The following is a 23385-nucleotide window of genomic DNA, read 5'->3' as shown; positions in this document are numbered from 1 at the left end:
AGACCCTACCGTCCTAGTGGATACCTACAACCGTGCTATGTTAAAAGTTCTCAATACTATTGCCCCACTCAAACTGCGCAAGCAAAAATTACGCAACCACCTTAACTCGTGGTTCACCTCACATCTACGCGTACTTCACAAAGATAAAAGAAAAGCTGAGTCAAACTGGAGAAGTGCACCTACGCCAGTCAATAGAATTAACCTTACATCCGCCTCCCTCTCTTATAAGGAAGCCATCCCAGAGGCCAAAAAAGAAGTGTACAATAATAGGATCACACAAGCTCAATCCAACACTAAGGAACTCTTTAAGATCCTTAAGGAACTAGAGTCCCCAGTCGCTCCTTTGGATACGTGTATCCCTGACGCTGAATGGTGTTCCAGCATTCAAAAAGCACTACTAAACAAAATTGCTTTGCTCCAAGCTAAAATTAACTTGAAAAAAAGTCATCTCTTGGACTCAGCAGGGAACCCCCAGTCCTACAACACCCCCCCCGAAGCACTCCTTCAAACCTTTCAGCTTCTCACCACTCACCATTAAGGAAGTGGAAAATATCATCAGGAAGCTAAAGCCCTCCAACTTCCAAGGTGACGCCTGCCTTGCGCCGGTTGTAAAGGAAGCAGCGCCTGACCTCGCCCCATTCATTACCTCCTTTATCAACTCCTCTTTCAAATCTGGCATAGTACCCGACAACCTCAAGGATGCGTGGGTCATCCCTCTGATTAAAAAACCTAACCTAGACCATAGCATTCCCACCAACTACAGGCCCATAACCACAGTGCCTTACCTTCTCAAAATCTTGGACTGTGCGCATACCTCCTGATCCAAGATTACCTTGATACTAACAACTTACTAGGACTTAGGCAATCTGGCTTCCGCTCGAGACACGGCACTGAGACAGCCCTGATCGATTTAAAAACACAAATCGAGGATCTGAAAGTCAAGGGCAAACAAGCGCTCCTACTTCTACTCGACCTCTCTGCGGCCTTCGATTTGGTCGATCACCAAATCCTCTGCCAGCACCTTAAGACTGCTGCCCACTTCTCTGATGCAGCTACTTCATGGATTAGCTCCTTCCTGGCAAACAGATCCATGAGGGTCTTCTCTCCTTTAGCCTCCGCTGACCCAGCCCATGTGCCTTGTGGAGTCCCGCAAGGCTCTTGTGTATCACCCACGCTTTACAACGTATTTACTAAACCGCTCTTTGATATTCTTGACCATCTAGGTGTCACCTACACGAATTATGCGGACGACACCCAGATACTCATCCCTATCATTGGCGATTATGTAACCGATGCTAAAGCACTTAATGCACTATACACTGTCATCCAGGCCTGTATGGCTCACCACGGGCTCTGCCTTAACGATGAGAAAACTGAGTTACTCATCTTAGGCTCTCAATCCAAACTCACAAAACTTTACCCCAAATACGACTCCTTCAACATTGATGGCAATGTTATCAAGGTTGAAAAAAGAGAGGGGCGAGAGTGCACAGCTTCTTTTCTTAATAGTATATTTCGTTTCAAATAGATTGTTATTTTGTGAATAGATATGTTAATGGGGTGCAGCCCACTATCATGTGCCACCGTGTTGGGCACAGAAAATGAACATGGAGAAAAAGAGACCAAGGCAATTGTGCCTTCGGTGTGGGCCGCACACCCTTAATTCCCACTAAGGGTTAATCAATTTCTTTTGTGCTCGTTATTCAGTTAATAAAGTCCAACTTCAATCGTAATTCAAAGATATGTAGATTTTTTAATTTTTCAATTATTGTGTTTATAAAGTTCATAAAAGATTGTGCTTAATTGGTTAAACTTCACCAAAAAAGCTAATTATCTCAGTTGAGGCAAAACAGAAAACCCATCCGGCTAATGCATTTCGGATTGTATCCTTCATCAGAGCCAGGTTAGTACTACACACGTTATAATGCATTATAGATGGATTTAGAAGGTTTACAATGTTTAAGTTCATAATTAATCCGTACATCATGTACAACAACCAGATATTCAAGAATTAACACCCAAAATAATCATAATTAACGAACAGGGCACCCACAGGGACAGACAAATATTTAACATAAAAGTGAAATGGGAAAAAAGAGAAAAAACAAACAAGTAGGCATACATCATTACAAATCGTAAAATGCAGCATTTACAAAGATAATGATTTTACTCTATAGTTCAAAATGGTTAATGGAACTGGTCAACTACATACTAAAATGGCAACGTGATCCCTTGTGATGACTATGGTGCTTAAAGGTCAAACTAGCGGCGTGTGCTTACTGTGCCAAGGTGTTAATTGTCGTACTATATTGTGTGAGAATGCCTGTGGTTAATTTAGCATGTCACTAACCTGTGTGCCAGTTTGCAACCCACGCGTACTGTCCGCGTGTGGTGTTTCTCTATGAAGCACTGCCTGGTATGGAGAGAACGAACGTGTTATCTCCTCCGTGTTATTTACTGCTGTCAGTTTATACGCGATCTGACTTCGCATTGCATTCTACAAAGATATTGCTTACCTGGAGCGTTGTGAGCAGCGTCTTGCTCAATCAACTCCGAACAGCGTCTGGGACTCGCGGTTCGTGTCGTTGCCCTGGGCAACGTTATGTAAACAAAATGGCCGTTCGTGTAATGCCAAGTCGGCCATATTGGTAGAGGCAATACTAGGACATTAATGGCATAGAGTGTGAATTTTAGTTAGTGAATGTAAAAATGTAAATATAAAGATGTTGATTGCACATGTAAAGGATTGTAAGCCTCATGATATCTGCGTGTCGTATGTTGTGCAGCTAGCACGTGTATGTTCTGATAGTTTATGTAGATCCATTGTGTGCCTCATGACCTGGGGTGTCTAATTGGCCATTAATGTAAATTCATGTTGCATATAGATGTACTATCTAACATACATAAACAAAATAATAATACAAAATAAATAATAAATAATAAATATTACAAAAACTATCTGAAGACAGTTTAGCTAGAGAAAACAGTGTTTTCAAATCGGATGGTGATTTATACTTTTTACATGAGCAATTTGTAACAATTTGGCATGTTCATTATTGACATTGCACGGTGAACAAATGGTGACATTATTACAGGAAGCAGTTGAGATCAAATTCCTCGTTGAGTCCTCGTGGTGCCAAAGAATCGAGCCGATCTATCCAATAGGCTTCTCTTTGTTGCCTTCTTTTTTTCAAATCAGCATATACGTTTGTCATTTCTAGGGTTTCCAAAATTTGGAACTTGACTTGAGAGATGTTGTGCTGCTTTGCATTAAAGTGTCTTGCTACCGCTGAATTAGTGTTTTTATTGCGTATGCATGACTTATGTTCATTCATACGAATTCTCAGTTTTCTCTGCCTTTGATACGGTCAATCATGCCACTCTTAAAAATCAGCTCTGTGATACTCTTGGCATCACAGACCTGGCACTGGACTGGTTGACCTCCTTTCTCTCTGACCGACCATCCCGGGTTGAACTGGCCCTTTTCTCTTCTCCATCACACTTTCAACCTACAGCATCCCTCAAGGCTCTAGCCCCTCGCCGTGGTTCTTCAACATCTACCTTGCCCCTCTGGCCCACTTGATCTCCACCTTTTTTTCGCGCCTTGAAACACTTGTGTATAGGCGCGTTACAAATACCATATCATATCATATCATATCATATCACCTTCTCTCTCCTAATTTCCAGTGTTATGCGAATTACACACAGCTCTCCTTCAAGCTTCCCTCACTACCGCCTCTTCTTCCTCTCTCATTCCTGACTGTCTGACTGTTAAACAAGCATGGATGGTGCGCTGCTAACGATCTCTGCCTTAATGCCAGCAAGACTGAGATCCTTCTCTTTGGGACCCCTGCTCCCTCCTTCCCTCCTACTCTCTGGCCACCCTCCATGTGCCCCCTCCCCTCACCCTCTTGTGGTGAGGCAAAAACCCTTGGTGTTATCTTTGATTCCCATCTCTCCTTCTCTCCTTACATCACGGACCTTACCAAGAAGGCCCACTTTCAGCTGCACCTCCTCAGAAGCATACTTCCTTTCCTCACCTTCCCCCAGAAACTCAATGTCTCCAGAGCTCTGGTCCTTTCGTGGCTGGACTACTGCAACAGCGTCTTCCTCAATCTGCCTAAATCTCTCCACCGGCTCCCGGTTGCTACAAGGATCATGTTCAAGACCCTATGCATCATCCACAAGGCTATCTGGGGCCTGGGAATTCGCTACCTCCAACTTTCTCTCCCTAAATACCTCTCAGATTTTAGATGGATCTCCTTAAGTTCCGGAAGCTTCTCAAGACCCTCCCTTTCTCTTCTTCATTCCCTCTCCCCCTCCCCTGCTAATGTCCCCCTCTTCCGCATTGACTGGCTGCCTGGGTCCTTCTGATTCACACAGGGCACCAGGCCTTTCTCGCCCACTCTAACCCAGCATCTCAGTCTCCCCTGACTCATGCACCCCCCCTCCGACCTGCACTTGCCCTACTGGGCTCCCTCTCCCTGCACTAGCCTGGCTGGGCCTGCACTCCTATTGAGCTCATCCGACTCCGTCCTTGCACTTTGCATGAAGACCTTCATTCCCCTGCATTCTCTGCAGTCCCCTGGCACTTGTCCACCTGTCCTCCCCTTAGCACTTGCCTAGCCCAGGGGCTGTCCTCCACACTTCTTGCTCCCCCCAGTACTTTTGCACTCTCCACTCCGACCTGCCTGCACTTCTTTCCCTCCTTAGCATTAGCGCATTCCGCTCTGACTGGCACTTCCCCCACCTCCCCACTCCCCTGCACATCTTGTTACTGCACTTGCACAATTCCAATGACATGAGGCCTAGTAGGGCCGTTTTTGTTATTCTTCATCCCTGTCCCCCCCCTCCCTTTTGTCTTGTTGCACCTTGAATCACCATTTACTGTATAGGCCATTATAAATACCCAATAAATAAAATAAACATCAAGATACCTGATTCAAAGTTTTGAGTACGACAAAATTCACCCATAACAATGCTCCACACTTTTCTTTGTTTTCTTCTCTGTACGGTCTACATCCCTGTACTCTGCCACTGTTAGATGACCCTTCAACCTTTTTTCTTGCTGCTGATGCCTGTTATAGAGACTTAAAAGGCATCCATGATCACACCCCTGCACACCTATAGAAGGCTCAGGAAGCCATGCGTCGTGTAGTAGACGACCATCGTCGTCCAGCTCCACTTTATAAGTCTGGCGATAAAGTATAGTTGTCAACATGTTACCTGCATATTCCTGGTTGCCATAAGCTGCTACCTCGTTTTGTTGGTCTCTATAAGGTAACGAAGGTTAGCAACCCTGTATCCTATCGTTTGTCTTTACCTGCTTCTTGGCGCATTCATCCAGTCTTCAATACTTCTCTCCTAAAACCCTGTGTTCTTTCCACTCGAATTGTAGTGCCACCTCCTTCACTCGCCGTAGGTTTGGGTGATGAGTAGGAAGTCCATGCCATCCTTGACTCTCGTTTCCATAAGCGTCATCTACAAAATCTCATAGATTGGAAGGGGTATGGACCGGAAGAAAGAACATGGGAAACAGTTGAAAACACCCATGAGTTGGTACATCAGTACCACCGGTTTCATCCTCGTCGCGCACAGGGTCTGCAGGCCTTAGGGGGGACTCTGTCATAAATATACAGCCCATACCATCGCAAGCGCAGCGGCGCCCCACTCTCCACCATGGGAGACGACCCAGGAGCAGCGCGTGATGGCTCCATTTCCCTCCGTAGTTGCTTCGGAGGCCACGCCATCCCTGGGAGTTGCCATGGCACCTGGAAGATGCTGCAGTATGTCAGCATCTGCCCAGGGCCACGAAGATTATAAGGGTGGTCACGTGACCTGTCAGAGTTGCGTGACTCAACCAGGAAAGGGCCAATTACTTCCTGTATAAAAGGAGACAGCACCTACATAACAGGGATTCTCAACATTTCAGTTGGCAGCATTTCATTTTCTGTGTTCCTGTTAATCTGGTTTTGACTTCTCTGGCTTTGTGGACCCCTGGCTCTTTCTTCAGTGGTTTGCGTTTGGAACTTTTCCCAGGGATTCTGATGAACTGGTTATTGGACTTGGCTTTTCTCTCTGGATTGCCCCTGGATTCTCCTGTTGCATTGGTGAGCTGATTTATTCTTTCTTTTTGACCTATTTTGTGTTTTTTGATTATTTTTATGTACTTCTGTTTTGTCCTGGATTAAGTGACATTACTTGTGTTTTTTTCCTGGATGAAGTGACGTTGCACTTTGGTTGTTCTCTGAACCGCCTTCCCCTCGAAATGTGACTTTTGAACTCTTGCTGGATTTACCTCCTTCTCTGCACCCCAATAGTGGCACACCTTTTTCCATCCAAAGCTGGTTTCCCCCAGCTATAGAGTACCATCTTGGTCCAGTGGCTCCTGACAACACTAGGTAGGTGAGGTTCACTGGGGATACCATTGTCAATTCACTGTCAAGAATGACTTGTGCGGTTTTGGTTGAAATACTGTTGTTTTTCTTTCAGCCACCGGAGACCCGGCGCAGTTGTTTCCTGTTCAACCTGTGGTCTTAATGATTGGTTAGGGAGTTATTTTTATCTCTCTCTGACTGGTACTTGGCAACAAAGGTATAAGTTCACCTCGGACTCTGAGTCACGACAAAAGCATGCACTGATGGAGATAGTCCCCACTAATGGAAGACGCTCGCTTTGATACTGCGGGCCTTTTGTGGGAAGCAAGCACCCACCGAAGGATGGTGGCACTACTGGAAGCAAGCTCGCACTGATGGAGGGAGGTCGTACTGCGGCAAGCAACTCACATTGCTCGGGTCATATAGAGGAGATATACAGGCCACTGTTGGAAGGAACCCATCAATGCTGGTGCCACACAGCACTGAAAAGGCACTGCTATAACGTTGTGCACACTGCTAGACAGACACTCCAATTGCTAGTGGAAGCTCATATGGCTAGAGAACGGCCCAGCAGCTGGAGGAAGCTCCCACTGATGGAGTCCTATACCAGTGGCAGACCACTGTTGGGACAGATCGTGCACTCTTCGGAGGAAGCTAACACGGTTGGAAGGGACGCCCACAGCTGGTGGCCTTTAGTAGTGCAAGGGCAATGCTGTGTCATACACCCCTGAAAGAACCCTTCAAGCAGGAAGCTTACATTTCTGGAGTTCTATCCCACTGACTGGACACTGCCAGGACATTATTCACACTGCGGGAATACCATAGCCCGCACACAGCACTTTGGAGGGAAGCTCACACTGACAAGTTACTGAACTGCTTGGAGGAAGATTGCACTGCTAGAATCCTAGGGGACAGTAATGACACTGCAGATAAACACTCACACTGTTGGATCTTACTAGCACCTGCAGGGCACTGCTATAGAAAAATCGCACTGCTGGAATAATGTGGCACTGACTAGATACTACTTTTGGAAACTTGCACTCCTGGATTTCGGTGGAAATAGCGGTCCTGATCCTGGGGATGACACAATTTTAGCATCCTATCACACATTACACTGATGGTACACTGTTGGAAGAGGTGTACGCTGCTGGGTTTATATAGTACATTGATATGAGACTGCTGGTGGAAGCTCACACTCATGAAGAAGTTCACACTGCTAGGGTGGGTGGAGTAGCTGAGCACTGATTTCTGGGCTGCATGTCCGCTCTTATTACCTTGATCTGCTTGATCTCATACTGGATCCTTTTGATTGGGTTGCCGTAGACATCATTCCCAGAATCCACTTCTTTGCCCACAATGGCTTTTGCTCGGATTACTGTAAGGAAGGAAATCAGTCAGTCAATAAAGCTATATAATGCATGGCAGCATGCAATATTCATTAAAAAGCATGTAAATAATTGTCTTATTACAAGCTAGTTGAGACATCATCACTGAACTATAATAAAATAAGAAAAGGACATCACTACTGCTCTGTAACCAGTAATTACGCTTCAGTTGTGACGTCATAATGCCTGCTGCTTAAGCCAGCCCAGAGCAGAATTTAATCAGAGCCTTGACAAGCTTTACAAATTCCTTTCTTGTAAAATTGCTCTCTGTGACATTTTACCACCATTACTGATAAGGTACAGGTTATGGTAGTATGTTTATTTTGCGCACCGCTGGAGTTCCACACACGAGAGCAAGAATCTGCATGTTACTTATTTTAAAGAACAAAACAAATGCGCTTTTTAAAGTTATATGGTAGGTTATTTATAACATGCTTAATGCCCAGAGGTTTCAAGCACGGTCCCGGGGATCGAACCTGTGTTGCTTTGTGCGTCTTGCTTCCAAGGCGAGCACGTTGCTGAGCAATGCCATTTAATCAACAGCTTAAAGTATTTTTGCAACTCATTAGAAGTTACATATTACAGATTTGACATTCATGATATATACCAGCAACTGGAAGATCTCTTGCTAGGCATTAAGCAAGAGGCCAGGTATTAAAGGGGAAGACAGTGTATGGCCAGGTATTATAAGGAATCAAATATTCCCTATTGTGGGAGTTCCGCGCCATTATAAATGAACTAGGCCCACAGCCTGGTTCCTCTGTTTGGTCATGAAACTCGTCAGTGACTTGTAATATCCTTGTAACAAATGGTAGCAGGTACTTTATCCGCTATATTATTACTATTATGAAAACAAAATGACTTCCATTTGTAGGCATGAGGTGTGGGCAGAGTTTTTGGAGTCCATAACGTTGGAGCCACAAGACAGGTGCTCTTGTGTTGGAATGCAAAGAGTTGCCAGCTTGGATGGGTCTTTTGGCTTTTATAGCTCTGACTCGACACAGCAAGGGCCCTCTAGTTTTTCAATTCAACCCCATCAGAGCCTGCTTGCTCAGATCGCCAGGAATGAGCAGAGTATGAATGGAATCAATGTTACTCAGCAATAAACAAACAGTGCAGGCCTTTACATCTTATCCATGCTATATATATATTTAAAAGGGCTTTCGTAAATCTAAAAAGGGGAAACGCCCAGAAGTGTAATGCGTGTCTACACACATGCAAACGAGAACCGATAAGTTAGTTACAAAGATACCTATAAGTAGGTCTATGCTCTCTCTATAACCTTATAGACGGTGAATACATTTTCAGAGAAAATTATTAGTGCTGCTTTGTGCTAATGAGTTACAAAAAGGCACTGGCACTGACGGTTTCTGTTAGGGGAGAATTCAATTTTTCGGGGCTCTCCAGTCTCATTTTATGGAACCCTTGCTTCTTTTTATCCACCCTTTATATTTTGGGTTATCTAATTTATTTTGGCGGTCAGAGGGCCTTTTGCTAAAGTGCCCCTGGCACTACATCCCTTTTTACCTTACTTAAGGTTGCCCATAAGGCACCCTTTATCAAAGATGCCTCTTAGGCACCCCATTTGTGCCCTAAGGTGATGATATCACACCACATTGTTTTTAGAGGGTAGGCTATTAGCCGCTAATATTCTAATATTCACTATTGGCTTCTCCAGAGGTGCAATTCGCTTTATCGTATTCAAAGCTGTGAAGAATCTGGTGGGATTCTCCCCAGAACTTTGGTCTGGGACCCTCCTCATGTGGCCAGGGAAAGGCAGATGCTTTCAGATCCCGACCGTGGGGGTGGTGTACTGTAGGAGTTTCACATGGGGTGGGGGCAGACCAGGAGGAATGGGATGAATCCCTTTTTAGCTTTCCCCATAATTCCGCCCTTTGGATGGCTTTTTGCCAAACTCTAGAAGTAGAAAAACCTAACGTTGATGAAGTAAACTACATGTCCCAGAATCCTATGGGACTGAGACAAGGAAGAGGGCTAAGAAGCATTTAGATGAAGTAATCAGGCATTTAGGCCTTATAGCCTTTACAAGAGTCAGGCAATTGAAATGAATGGCTGGCACCTGAAGCCAATTTCCAAATATGAGGCTGCAGCAGGAGAGGAGAGAAAGGAGAGAGGGAAGGAGCTGGAGCAGGAGTTGGAAGGCTGGTAGTAGTAGTAGAAGAGCATGAGGCTAACAATTCACAAGCAAGTGTGATCACAAAAAGGACGCCGGTGCATGGAGACAGCAGCTTTTACCTGCAAGTTCTGAGAGGGTCCTGTGGTCTCAAAACCTGCAGTGCCGTAGCTGCACCAAGGAAGATGTGCTGAGAGTGTGTGCCAAGTAATTGTAGAACGGTGACCGTGCTGAAGCCTGAGGCCATTAGCTGAAGGCAAGCTGAGGGAGTGAGGAGTGAAGGAGACTCCCAATTGATGTGGCCAGACCGGAGACACCCATGCTGCAGAAGGGTGTGGGTTCCAAGTGTGCCCAAAGCATTAGTAGAAGTTGAAGAAATCAGGAAAGTGAACCAAGAGGGTATGAACCAAGCTGGGGAAGGAAGCTGGGTACTCGTGAAGAAGATTACGAAGATAATCTGTAATGCTGAAGACTGCTGAAGTTGAGAGAAAGTCAGTCTTGGATCAGAGGCAGGTTATACTTGTGGCAGTAAGGCAGACAGAAAAGGAAAAGAGGCTACCCTTTTCTTGGAGCATATGAAAAAATAGTGCTCTGCCTACCTGTAGAGGTCAAAGTGTCTTGTCTGTATATGCCTAATAATATTGAAGTATAACATTGAAGCAAAAGTACCTGAACTTTGGTGGTGTATAAAACTGTCAGTGGGGTCACATTGAAGGTGTTTGGAGAAGTGGCATACTATTCTCATAGTATCAGTAGTATAAGGGGGGTTGTCAAGAGGAAAGACCAACCCAAAGGGAATCATCCTGACAATTATACCAAGTGTACTGCAGAGGTCATAATGAATTGTAAAGTTGTAGAAGAAGATGTTGTTTGCCTATACTCTGAACTGTGGCAAATAATCTTGTAAAGAGGATATCCAGGATTACCAAATGGTGCTATTCCCTTGGCTGGAATTGGAACGGAATCTATTCAAACGAAAGCTGAAGAATTGTTACCAGTGGATTTTGTTTGTTGACATTTGTTTTGACTTGGCACTTAAAAGAACTGGTTTAAGACTATTCTTTCTGTTTGAACATTTTGAAGAACTGATAAGAACTGGTTCAAGATTTCCTTTTTCTTTGAACATTTGGAAAACCATGGGGACCCTAGGCATCACCCCAGGACAGGTGAAGGTCATCCCAATATTGTTAAATTATTGTTTATCATCTTACGCTATTTTATTATTTTGCGTTGAATCCTGTGTTGTTTAGTGTGAGGGCCAGTTTGTCTACATTGGGCGTTATTCCATTAGCCTTTAGACTAGGTAGGGAATTCCCTGATAGAGTAGGACAAGCAAGGATTTATTTGCAAACTTTTTCTTTAATAAAATGTCTAATCTTGAGAAAGATACAAGCAGTTGTCCGCCTCGCATTACTGACCCCTCACAAAGCCCAATGTACCGTTATGGGAGCAATTGGGTTGCTAACGTTTTTTAAGTCCTAATTTCCGCGATTTTGTTTAAGGGCTTCTTTGTTCACAGAAACCACGAGAAAGGGCTTAAAAGTGCCATCCTGCCCTTGTGGACTCGTTGTGATCCCAAACTGGCATCCTCAATAATGGTTTGGACTTGCTTAGACCAGTTCCTGACCCTGTGAAGGCACTCTATAAGGGAGCGCCTGGGTGTTTGGCTGTATCTGAGCCTAATCTAATTGGTTAAATCTGTTTTCAATACCCTAATGGGATTGGTAGACTATCATACGCTAGCACCTCTAAATGAAGGGACGTATAGGGGAAATCATATTCCTGAGGTAAGGGGTGCTCGATCTTTAGAAGTTGAGAAGGCCTGCTTACCTGCTGGACAATGTTGGTGTCGAAAAACCATTGCAACCGAATTTCAGAACCAGTCTGGCTATACTGGTGAGACTGGTGTCTCTTGCCTGTGTTCCAGTTTGCATTTTCGAGTGCCAAAGTGTCCTTGCTTGGACCTCATCGTCCTCCTGCTACGGATACTTCTCATTTGCTTGGGTAAGGCCTTCTATTCTGGGACTATTTTCCAAAGTGGTTTTACCACTTCATGACACTTTTTACTACCAGGGTCTTCCGCCTTGGTTTTGGAAGCTGCTACTGCCTAGATGGTTGTTAGGACTCCAACAATCCACTAAATCTGATTGTTTGGGCCATTTCTGGCTGCCACCACCGTTGTCCTGCTGCAGGGGGCATGGTGTGCCATCCATGTTTGCCTGCTGAGACACTGGGGTTTGCTGTGTGCTCCTGGAGCAATCTCAGTCTTTTATTGCACTACTGGATGGTGGATACCACTCCACTTTCTTCTTCATTTGGGACATCAGGGTCGTCAGTGGCTCAGGGTGCAAGTCCACAGGTGAACAGATCCTTCATGTCACCCTTTACTTACCGGGTTGTTCTGATTTCCTGAAACAGGGTTTTTAGGAACTAACCCAGTAAGTAATCACCTCTGGGATCTGGGTTGGTGGGCTATTCAAGATAGTCACCTCAGTTGTCCTCATAGTCTATGGACGTTGGGTTCTGCAGGTCCCCTTCTACTGCATTTCCCCTTTGGTTAATATTGGGGTCTGAATCTGAATTGGCTTTGCTTCATTGCTCCTGGGGATGCTGGGACTCAAACCCTCTAAAGTATCTCTTCTTGTGGGTCTCCACTGCTGGCCCCTGTGGTCGATAGCTTTCTTCTGGGCTTCTGTGGGAAGAAACTGGCACTACCTGGCTTTTTGTGTTTCCTAGGGAGGTACTTTGAAGGTGCTTACCTGTACTGTGGCATTTTTCTAAAGTCGCTGGTTCATAGATTTCTCTGCCAAGCCATGGGTTTTAAGTAACTTTTCATGATTTGTTAGGTGTTTTTAAAGTGTATGTATTACACTCCTACATAGGATATGTGTTGTTTCATTGTGGTGCTACTGTTCCCGCCTTGGTCTATAATCTGCCCTTTTGGGCCCAGGGACTGTCAAACCAAAATATCCTGGTGTTTTGTAGCCCTACTGGCTGTGTTGGACATTGTGTTCCCCTCCTGATTACATCTAAATGCTACAACTGTGGTATGTGCGCATGTATCAGGTATTATACTTATTTAGAATTTAGTAGCAAACCTGTGCTGAGCTTTGTGTGGTATACTTGGATCATGACTGGTAATAATTACTGTGTGTAATATTGTCTAGGTGTCTACTCTTAACTCACTGCTGTACATCTATATTTATTGCGTCTGCCACCAGGTATGGGGGTTACATTTTAGGGTAAAGAGTAAAGAGTGATTTAGGCCTTAGCTGGCCGTGTACTGTTTTTGTATTGTACACTATGCTCTGTTGTATGGGATGTTCAGTATTTTTTTCCCATCATAAATACTTGATGTTGGACCTTACAATAAAGTGTATCTTTTTTTCCAGTATACCAGTGTGGTGTATTCTTTTGTGGCGCCTATTATAGATGAATTGGCTCTCCCTGCCAGCCTTCCAACTTCCTAAGGTGAAGCTTGACTACTCTGCTACGCTCCCCATTACAGATTCTGGCTTTTCTTTTTGAGTGACACACTATTCTACCATTAGGTTAGATGATTCCACATCCCACACCAGATGGTTGTGTTAAAATCTCCCTGAGATTCAAACATGTTCGTCATTGTAGAAGCCAATATCCCTTATCTGAGCGAGTCATTACCTACAAACTCAATCTCCTAGGTGGGAATGATGGCAGAGCGTGTATCCTCTGGCTAGCCTCCTATTTATTTTCTATATGCTTTACTTTCAGATTCCCCTCTCATCCCTTACTGTGGGTTTAAAATGAGCTTGCCTGCCTTGATAAGATGTGATAGTTTATTTATATAGCGCCTATATACAATGTGTTTCAAAGCGCTTCAAGGCAAGAGAGGGAACAAGGAAAAATACAATGACATTCTTACATGGCCTTGAACAACAAGAATGTGAAATTAACTATCGTACTGGACCTGGCGACGTTTCAGATAGTGCAAGAGCTTAGACACAGATAAAAAGGGAGGGAGTGGTAGGGAAATGGGAACAGACAGGTGACTACCATACTAGGCCTGACAATATTTCTGGAAGAGCCGGAAATTCACAAGAGGTGAGGGAGAAGGGGAGGACAAAGAAGGGAGAGGAACAAAACAAGCGACTATCGTACTAGGCCTGACAACATTTCTGTTAGAGCCGGAGATTAACAAGAGGTGAGGGAGAAGGGGAGGAGAAAGGAGGGAGAGGAACAAAACAAGCGACTATCGTACTAGGCCTGATGATATTTCTGGTAGAGCCGGAGATTTACAAGAGGTGAGGGATAAGAGATAAGAAGGAGGGAGAGGAACAAAACAAGCGACTATCATACTAGGCCTGATGACATTTCTGGTAGAGCCGGAAATTTACAAGAGGTGAGGGAGAAGGGGAGGACAAAGAAGGGAGAGGAACAAAACAAGCGACTATCGCACTAGGCCTGACGTACATTTCAGATAGTGCTGGAGGGGGGGGGGAAGACACGTAAGGCAGGGGGGAGGAGACAAACATGTGTTGCTATCATACTAGGTCCTGGGACAATTCTGATATAGCAAGTGCATAGAAAAATGTAAGGGAGGGCGGGAGGAGAGAGGGAGAAGGGAGAGGGGAGAGGAGAAGTATGCAGAGAATAAAAACATTGAAAAAGAGCGGAGAAGCTGAGGGGGGAGCGAATACAGTTGCAGAGGGTAGTAAAACACATAATGTTGTAGGGGATCAAAAATGTAAACAAGGATTCAAGATGACGATGGGCACAGCATGATTCAGGGCCACACTGTGTATGACATGCAGGGGAGGTCCAGCATGAGAGTAGAGAAGGCGAAGCACCAGGGTCAAAGTGTCCATAAGTCAAATCCAAGCGTTGGCAACAGGTCGGTGATGGTGAAACCATAGTGAATCAAGACAACTCCTGTAGTGATTAGGTGTAGGGGGGGGGGATAAGGGGGAAGGGGAAAGGAGGAAAGAAGAGAGTAGGCATAGCAAGGGAGGGCAGTGCGCTGCCATGGAGCAAAAGACAGTGCACTGCAACAGTGCGAAGGCCATGGCGATAGAATGGAATGGAAGACACAATCATGTGCTGAGTGTCATTAAGAAATGTAAGTTTGAATGTAATGGACAGATAACTATAAGCCGTCCGACTTAAACACATAACCTTCCTATCATAGACTGAGTAAATGGAACACAACATGCATCATAACACATGGTCACGGGTGAAATATTATTCTCTTATGCTATAGATAGGTTGAGCCTAAAGCTCAGTGAATTTCAGGAGGATAGACTCCCTTTACTAAGCAGCAAACTCATCTGATTGCACTTTTTATCAACTAGTTATTGGCTTTAGCAATGCTTGTTTATGTCTACATCTTGTTATTTTACATGTGCAGGCTGGAACCTTTCAGCACCAAGGACATTTGTAAGCATGTGATAATAATAATAATAATAATAATAATAATAATAATAATAATAATAATAATAATAATAATAATGCAAGTAACTAATGCAAACCAGAGACTGTTGAGGGAATGCAAGCAAGTGTCATTAGAGGTGGGGTTTGGTAAGCCCGCCCAGGGGGACCTGTTCTAAATTTGTAGGTATGCGTTGGGGTGGGAGGCCCTCTGCCCACAATGTCGGCCTAGGACTGGGACCTGTTCTACCTTTGTAGGTATGTGTTGGGGTGGGAGGCCCTCTGCCCACAATGTCGGCCTAGGACTAGGACCTGTTCTACATTTGTAGGTATGCGTTGGGGCGGGAGGCCCTCTTCCCCCTCTTCCCACCATGTCGGTCTAGCACTGGGATCTGTTCTACATTTGTAGGTATGTGTTGGGGCGGGAGGCCCTCTGCTCACCATGTCGGCCTAGGACTGGGACCTGTTCTACCTTTGTAGGTATGTATTGGGATGGGAGGCCCTCTTCCCACCATGTCGGCCTAGGACTAGGACCTGTTCTACATTTGTAGGTATGTGTTCGGGCGGGAGGCCCTCTTCCGACCATGTCGGTCTAGCACTGGGATCTGTTCTACATTTGTAGGTATGCGTTGGGGTGGGAGGCCCTCTGCCCACAATGTCGGCCTAGGACTGGGACCTGTTCTACCTTTGTAGGTATGCGTTGGGGCGGGAGGCCCTCTTCCCCCTCTTCCCACCATGTCGGCCTAGGACTGGGACCTGTTGTACATTTGTAGGTATGTGTTCGGGCGGGAGGCCCTCTTCCGACCATGTCGGTCTAGCACTGGGATCTGTTCTACATTTGTAGGTATGTGTTGGGGCGGGAGGCCCTCTGCTCACCATGTCGGCCTAGGACTGGGACCTGTTCTACCTTTGTAGGTATGTATTGGGATGGGAGGCCCTCTTCCCACCATGTCGGCCTAGGACTAGGACCTGTTCTACATTTGTAGGTATGCGTTGGGGCGGGAGGCCCTCTGCCCACAATGTCGGCCTAGGACTGGGACCTGTTCTACCTTTGTAGGTATGCGTTGGGGCGGGAGGCCCTCTTCCCACCATGTCGGCCTAGGACTGGGACCTGTTGTACATTTGTAGGTATGTGTTCGGGTGGGAGGCCCTCTTCCGACCATGTCGGCCTAGGACTAGGACCTGTTCTACATTGGGTGAGGATCCCAAGAGAGAAGAGAAGTGTACACCCCCGGGGGTCTGCAGGACGAGCCTACCAGGTTGAGGCTATATAAGGAAAGTATGAACCACTCTGGGAAATCTGTGCTGGAGGGCATACTGCCATTCATTTGTGGAGATGGTGTAGGATCTGCAGGCACTAAAGGTGTAGATCCTTATGGTGCGTAAGAACCAGGGGATCGACATTCTGAATTGGATCACTGCTAATATATTCCAGCCATTAGTGAGCCGCTTGACTACATTCTATACTCATGATGGCCTGCACTTCATAATACTGACATACAGTGATAGACGATACCATTGTAATTGGCAAGCACACGGCGTGGCACAGTGATCCCAGGTGCACACGCCATCAGAGGACTGTACGTGAACCTTAGATAGGCAGCTGGGAGCAGCTCCAGGTTCGTCATGCTGGAGTGGGGAGATTTTAAAGTCAACTTTGATCAGAGGCGTTGCTATAGCCCCGGGTGTTTTAGTTGTAGCCTCGGATAGAATCTCAGGGTCTACAACCAAAAGGCTAGCAGCCCCGAATTCCGATAGTCCCGACATTAGCGTAGCCCTGGATCTTTTCCAGACCTAGCAACATCCCTGTCTTTGATACAAAGGGTGCAGCCACCATAGGAGGATTTTATACAATGGCCAGGCTCTAAGATCAGCTCCCATCATAGGCAGGCTGGTGCTTTGGCATGAGGGAAATGCTGGTACTAAAGAAATCTACATGTAATTTGTTTGAGGGAATTGTGCAGGAACTTCAGGTGGGTGGCTTTTGAGAGGCCCAGGATGGAGATGCGCTCTCTGCTTGGACCTAGGTGGGAGTATAATGGGACAAACTGTATGCATATTGATAAGTAAGCAACTTGCAGGCAGGGGTTGCAGTATGTAGTGGAGGCGTCAACAGCGGTTGTGCACTAGAAGCTGGATCTACGTAGTGATGCATGCTATGATGGCAGCCTGTCCCTACAACACCCCACATATCAAAGCAGGGTTTGAAGTAGAATTTTAGATCATCCCACAAAACCCATTCCCAGACATGGAACAGTAAAGGTGCTTTACTTGTGGTAGATGTCACGGAGACCTAAAGCTGTTACGCCTCATCCTTGCCCTGTATCATCCTCTGTAGATTGGTTGGGCACTTACAGGGGCGGCTGAGAATGGCCGGGGGCCTATTTTGGGGAGAACCCCTCTGCATTTACCTGGGAATCCCACCTTCATATGTAGTTAACAGAAATGCATCTATGTGCTTTGTAGGCGGGAGGGGGAGTTCAAAAGGCAGAATGGCAGTAGCAGAACAGTATATATACATGTTGTGGGGCACTTACAGTTTGAACTGTTGCAGTATTGTGTCCCTCATCTGTTTATCCGATCACCAGGGTCTGACTGGGATTTCTTCTGTGATCAAAATTTCTATACAGAGAAGGCCACTGGGTGATTGATCGTGCAGTGGTCCAGTTTATTGGTCTTAGTCACTTTCATACGGAACATGAATTTCAATCTATTAAAATATGGCGGGTTTCAGCCCAGGCCAGACAATTCAATTCCAGGAATGACCCAGGAAACCAAAAGAAAGTCTGGGCCCTCCACCCTAAGCGACTAGGAGCAACCGATATAGGGAATCCACTTCCACTAACCTGCAACTGTGCTTGGGTCTTGGAGGTTAGTTCGTCCCTCAAGACACCATTATCAGCAGCCAAGTGATGGCGTTTGGGCATCCCAAACTCTTCCAACGAAATGGATCTCAACACCTTGGGGTGTCTTCTGCGACAAAGCACTCACTTAAGGTCTCACCCTCCCTGCTGGCCGACTTTTTTTGTTCTGTTGTGCAGAGGCCAACACACATTCCCATAATAATCTGCACCCCCCTGGGATAGTTCTATCTATGATGTTGTCACAGAATGCAGGTACAAGCTATGGCCATTGGAAATGCACATGTTTACTAAATAAGGGACACTCTGAGCATCGCTGACTGTGAAAACCTGAAATCCAGCAAGGAAATGGTCACAGATGTTATGAAACATGAGAGACGAAACAGACCACTTTCCAAGAATTCTTCTCATTCCTCATAACATATTGATTGAGTGATCAGCAGCGTTGGATTGGGTCGTCGGCCAATCGGCCCGTGGCCGATGCAAAATCATGGCCGGAGGCCTGGGGGCCGGTTCCTGAAGCCCACGTGGTCCGGTTACAGCCCAAGCATGGGCTTCACACTTCAGGAACCAGCCCCCAGGGCCTCGGCCTCGCCGGGCGGATGCAAGTTGCAAAGGATCTGCAAGTAAGTAACTTACAGACAGGGTCGGACTGGGACAAGAAATAGGCCCGGACAACCAAAATAAAGTGTCCTACCCCTTGCCTCAAAAAAGTGTCCCACCACGCGCCTCAAAAAAAGTAGGCCCTCAAACCATCATCCGTGAATCGCATCAATTCATGACTTTACAGAAAATGCTACTTATGGAGGGTTCATGTGTCTGTTACATTACAACACATAAAATAACATAACTTTGCACACAGTTCTGTGACAGGGTCCACAGCTCCGAGCAGAAGTAGCATGAACACGACCTTTCACCCCTTGACAAAACAGGAAGTGGCATCAAATAGCATTGCTCTTAAGTACACTACGAAAAATATGGTTATGATTTCACTAATGTGATATACATTTCCTACAAGAATGGATCACCATATGTACCATTAATATCTGTGTGTATAGATCCATATTGTCAAATTACTGTGAATGCAAGCAGACGTCCAAGGCCAAATGATAATATGCTATTGTATAGCACTTACGCTTAAGCTCTTTTTTATAGAACAAATATGCATACAATATCACCCAACCTGTGTTGGTACTCATGTATCGACCTCAGAAGGATGAAAGGCTGAGATGGTTCGAACCTGCAACCTGCAGATCACACACACATCGCAGCAGCGAGCACTCAACCCACTGAGCTATCATATCGGCTAGAGTAAAACGAGCAATTATTCTCTAGTGTGGATACCATTAAACTGGTAACTGAGATTTAACAGCAGACCAGTTTAGCTCATCTGCATGTCTGGTGCAAATTTGGCTGCATGTCACGCATGCGTGCATCTACTTTTCAGGCTTCAGAGGTTGGCATAATAGGGAAAGCAGCGTACTCATAGGACATTGAATACTCTGAGCACTCATTACCTCATACATGCAAACAAACATTCTGAACAGCATGCCAGGGAGATGGGAAAAATAGCCACATTACAACAAAGCATTAATTGTGGCACTCTCCGCCGCACACCATCATCACACCACCAGGAGGGAGGGTGAGACCTTAAGTGAGGGCTTTGTCACAGAAGACTCCCCAAGGCTTTGAGGTCCATTTCGGAGGAAGAGTTTGGGATGCCCAAACGACATTACTTGGCTTTAAACTGTGCTGCCGATAATGGTGCCTTGAGGGACGAACTAACCTCCAAGACCTAAGCACCATTGCAGGTTGCTGGAAGTGCATTCCCTGCATCGGATGCTCCTGCTCACTTAGGGTGGAGGGCCCAGACTGTCCCTTGGATTCCTGTGTCATTCCTGCAATTGAACTGTCTGGCCTGGGCTGAAACCCGACATATTTTAGTAGATGGAAATTAGCATGATCAATCCCCCGGTGGCCTTCTCTGTATAGACATTTTGATCACAGAAGACATCTGGGTATTCTGAGATGCTGTGCTATCGCGCCTTTGCTCGGGCATGCTTCTCTCCAATAGGAAGCGCCCCAGGCTTGAGTCAAATTTCACTCGTATATTCCTGAAATTTGGATTTAACACTCTTACACACTTTATGGTGAAAGTACTGACATGACTTTACAAACTAACAAAATACTTAAACAACACAACTAAGAGAGAAGCATAACTTGGTCTTCCCCGATCGGTGTAGCGCATATCTCACTTAGGCCTCGGGGCATGCGACTAGAGGAAGCCCCCTGGCCTCTGCTGGACCATTATACCTGTTTACTTCTATCAACATGTACCCAGCCAATGAGGGGCTTGCTTAATTGCTCATGGCCTTATAAGCCTAGCAAAGGGTATGCCTCTTCAGTGTTCCTGTTCGTGCTCTGGGATGCCTGCATTTAGGCTTGCCAGCACATTTTGGGCCCAGTGTTCATGTGGTTCCCGTCTATGTTCGTGACATGTCTAGGTGTGTGCTTTGGAAATTGTGGTCACCTTATCTCATGGAATCCTGAATGGACCAGTGTTGGACGGTACATACAGTTTGATGTAATGAATATGATTCTCGGATTATTGGGGGAGGCGCGTCCCTACATGAATTGCTTGCTCCAGAATTCTGGTCTTGCTTGTCCTACTGAAGAAGTGGGAGCTTCATTGATTAGGTCCGGCTGCTTGGTCTCCATCATTACCAAAGTCACTGGGCGGTCACCCATTAGCGGCAGTTGCATTCTGAACCACACCTCCCCATATGGCGATTCATAGGCATCAGGCACATCATGATTGCTGAATTCCATAGGTAGTGCCTTGTAGCTGCCGCCGTGCTTCTGTATAGTCAGAGCACTCCCATCTGGCCGGAGTGATAACCCTGATTGTATGTTTGGTGGTGCTGGCCCCTGTAGTAGCTTCTCTACAACTGGGATGGTTCCAAGTCACAGACCTGAAAGACTGACGCTTACAGTTACAATGAGGGATCTGGTGCTATATAGGACCTGCTCACGGTTTGGCAGGGCATCTGCCAGTACTGTTAATATCTATGCTGGTTCTGCCTTGGATATAGCCTGAATGGGGTTACTCTCCTTGCCATGAGTTTTGGCCGCAGGGATGGTGAGTCCCTTAAAAATTGCCTCTGCTCTAGAATTCTTCAAAGTGTAGATGGCACCAATCTCAAACTCTGAACTGCTTGCCTCCAATTCTCCTTGAGTAGTGTCTTCTGCACCATTTTCCATTTGAAGCATCATCTTCATTCTGTATGATGCGGCATCCCTGTAGCTCATGACAATTGGCCCACTACACTATGACTTTGGGTTTCACTCACAGTGGCACTTGCTGTAGGATTTCTGATTCCAGGGTGGTATGCTGCTGCATGCAAGGTTGTCTGGGTGTTGAGCTCTTTCCTCTTAATCTTTGGCATTCCTATGCCTTAAAGGTATGCTGGCGGAAGGAAGATGGATGTGGCGGTAATGCTAGGATCTCTTACTGATCATCTTCATGACTGCCTCTCTTCCTTGTCACGGTACTTGAAAACCTGCTGGCATGGAGGGGCCCAGCATACCCTTGGTTATGTAAATGAGGGATTGTGGGACACTGCAGCTCTTATACCTCCTGTAGGATCTAAATAAAGAGAGCATGGGTTTCTTTTGTGGGGGTTGGTACCTCAAAAGTATTACGAAGAGAGGGATTAGGAGTAATGACATGTGCCAGTAGGTAATCCCAGCATTTGCAGTTCCCTGAAAGCAGGTTCACCCTTTGGGCCCCCTCCACTTAATACCTCTGAAATGGTGCAGCAAAGAGGTATGTGAAACAATACTTTATGTAATTGCTTTACGTGAACCCCACAAGCAGTATGACGGTAAAGATGCAACCGTTAACTGAAAGACCTGTACTACAGTAACAGCACACACTGGGGCTTGGACCGGTGTGCATGATGAGAATATTATGCCAGGTTGGAAGAGAAATGTGCAGATATGAGTGAGCATGCTCATAAAGCGGGCCAAGTCATGTTGATGGACATACGTGAGTTACTTTAAAAGTGTAAAACAATCCATAGGACAGGCCCATGCTCCATGGAACTACCGTCACAGATGCTATGCATGTAGGGTTGGGAGCTGTCCTAGTACAGCTGGACAAATGGAACAGGACAGGCCCTCTTTTTCATCTAGGCCACTTAAGGTAGCAGATTCCACCTGCGCATTAATAGAGTGGGCGAGAGGTATATTTTGCTCATTGATCTGGGACATGGGGTTAGCACTGTGAATTTTCTGCCCTCATTTGCATTTGCTTCGCACTTTACTAGATACCTCGAGGCTCATACCTAAGCCCTGTAGAAATAACAAGGGCAGTTCCGCTTTTTTCCCTCCCCTCTATAGAATATTTTGGTATCTAGCAAATAGCTTTTTTGCACATGAAAATCCAAAAATAGATGTTCTTCTTGTTTGTGATGATGTATTATACTGGTGTAATATGAAATTGCAGAGTTTTTTTTTAACACCGCCCGATGTTTGGATAAATCATGGAATGAACATGTGGGTACTTTTTATATTGTGCGACTTATGTCAATACAATTTGAATATAAATCTGTGTGTATGTCTTCCTGACCTGGCCCACCCTCTCATTCATCAATAGAAGTCTATTGTTTATACATCACTATCCTTGGTGTTCCGTGAGACATAACCCCCTTTGTGTTTTAGAGGTATAAGGGAGCCAAAAAGCATTATGTTCCCTTTAAGGCCACACACCTCATTACATCAGCTTCAACAAAAACCTATATGGAATCCATCTGGTTACCAAGTGGTCATCATTTGCTCTGAAAAACCCCTAATTTGGTCATGAAAAGTATACCTTGTTTACAATGAAAAACAGTTAAGATTTGGGGGCATGGCTAAGGTGTTGACCAGAGCATATGGTTCTTATCTAAGCTCCTGTTTCTCTCAAATTCATCAAACAACATGTATAATATTCAGGTGATTTGAAATCCTCTCAAGCTGAGTTCCAGAAGGTGTTCTTGCCCCACATGGTGTCATATCAGTTGGACTGTCTTGGCAGACACTGAGTGAGAGAGACCATGCTGCCAAGGTCGAGGAACTCACCCTGTCCCTCATAGCCACCAGGTCTATTGTGGGATTCCAATGACCGCGTCATAGAGTCTGGAGAAGATTGATCTGGGCTGAAGCCAGCATAGTGCATTGAGATA

The 23385-nt window shown here is 45.6% G+C and overlaps 1 protein-coding gene across 1 annotated transcript in view; it reads right to left on the bottom strand.

The window, feature by feature from the left end:
- TIMP2 (TIMP metallopeptidase inhibitor 2) overlaps positions 1–23385 on the bottom strand; it is a 158795-nt gene that overhangs the window by 58128 nt on the left and 77282 nt on the right. The window contains exon 2 of the mRNA XM_069655230.1: positions 7652–7752. Coding sequence (XP_069511331.1) covers positions 7652–7752 — 101 coding nt within the window. The remainder of the gene's footprint in view (positions 1–7651; positions 7753–23385) is intronic.

This window comes from Ambystoma mexicanum, chromosome 3q, assembly GCF_040938575.1.
Source record: "Ambystoma mexicanum isolate Mex_15411 chromosome 3q, UKY_AmexF1_1, whole genome shotgun sequence".
In the NCBI taxonomy this organism is placed as follows: domain Eukaryota; kingdom Metazoa; phylum Chordata; class Amphibia; order Caudata; family Ambystomatidae; genus Ambystoma; species Ambystoma mexicanum.
Note: the sequence above shows the minus strand (reverse complement) of the source record. Positions and strands in the feature narration are given on the sequence as shown.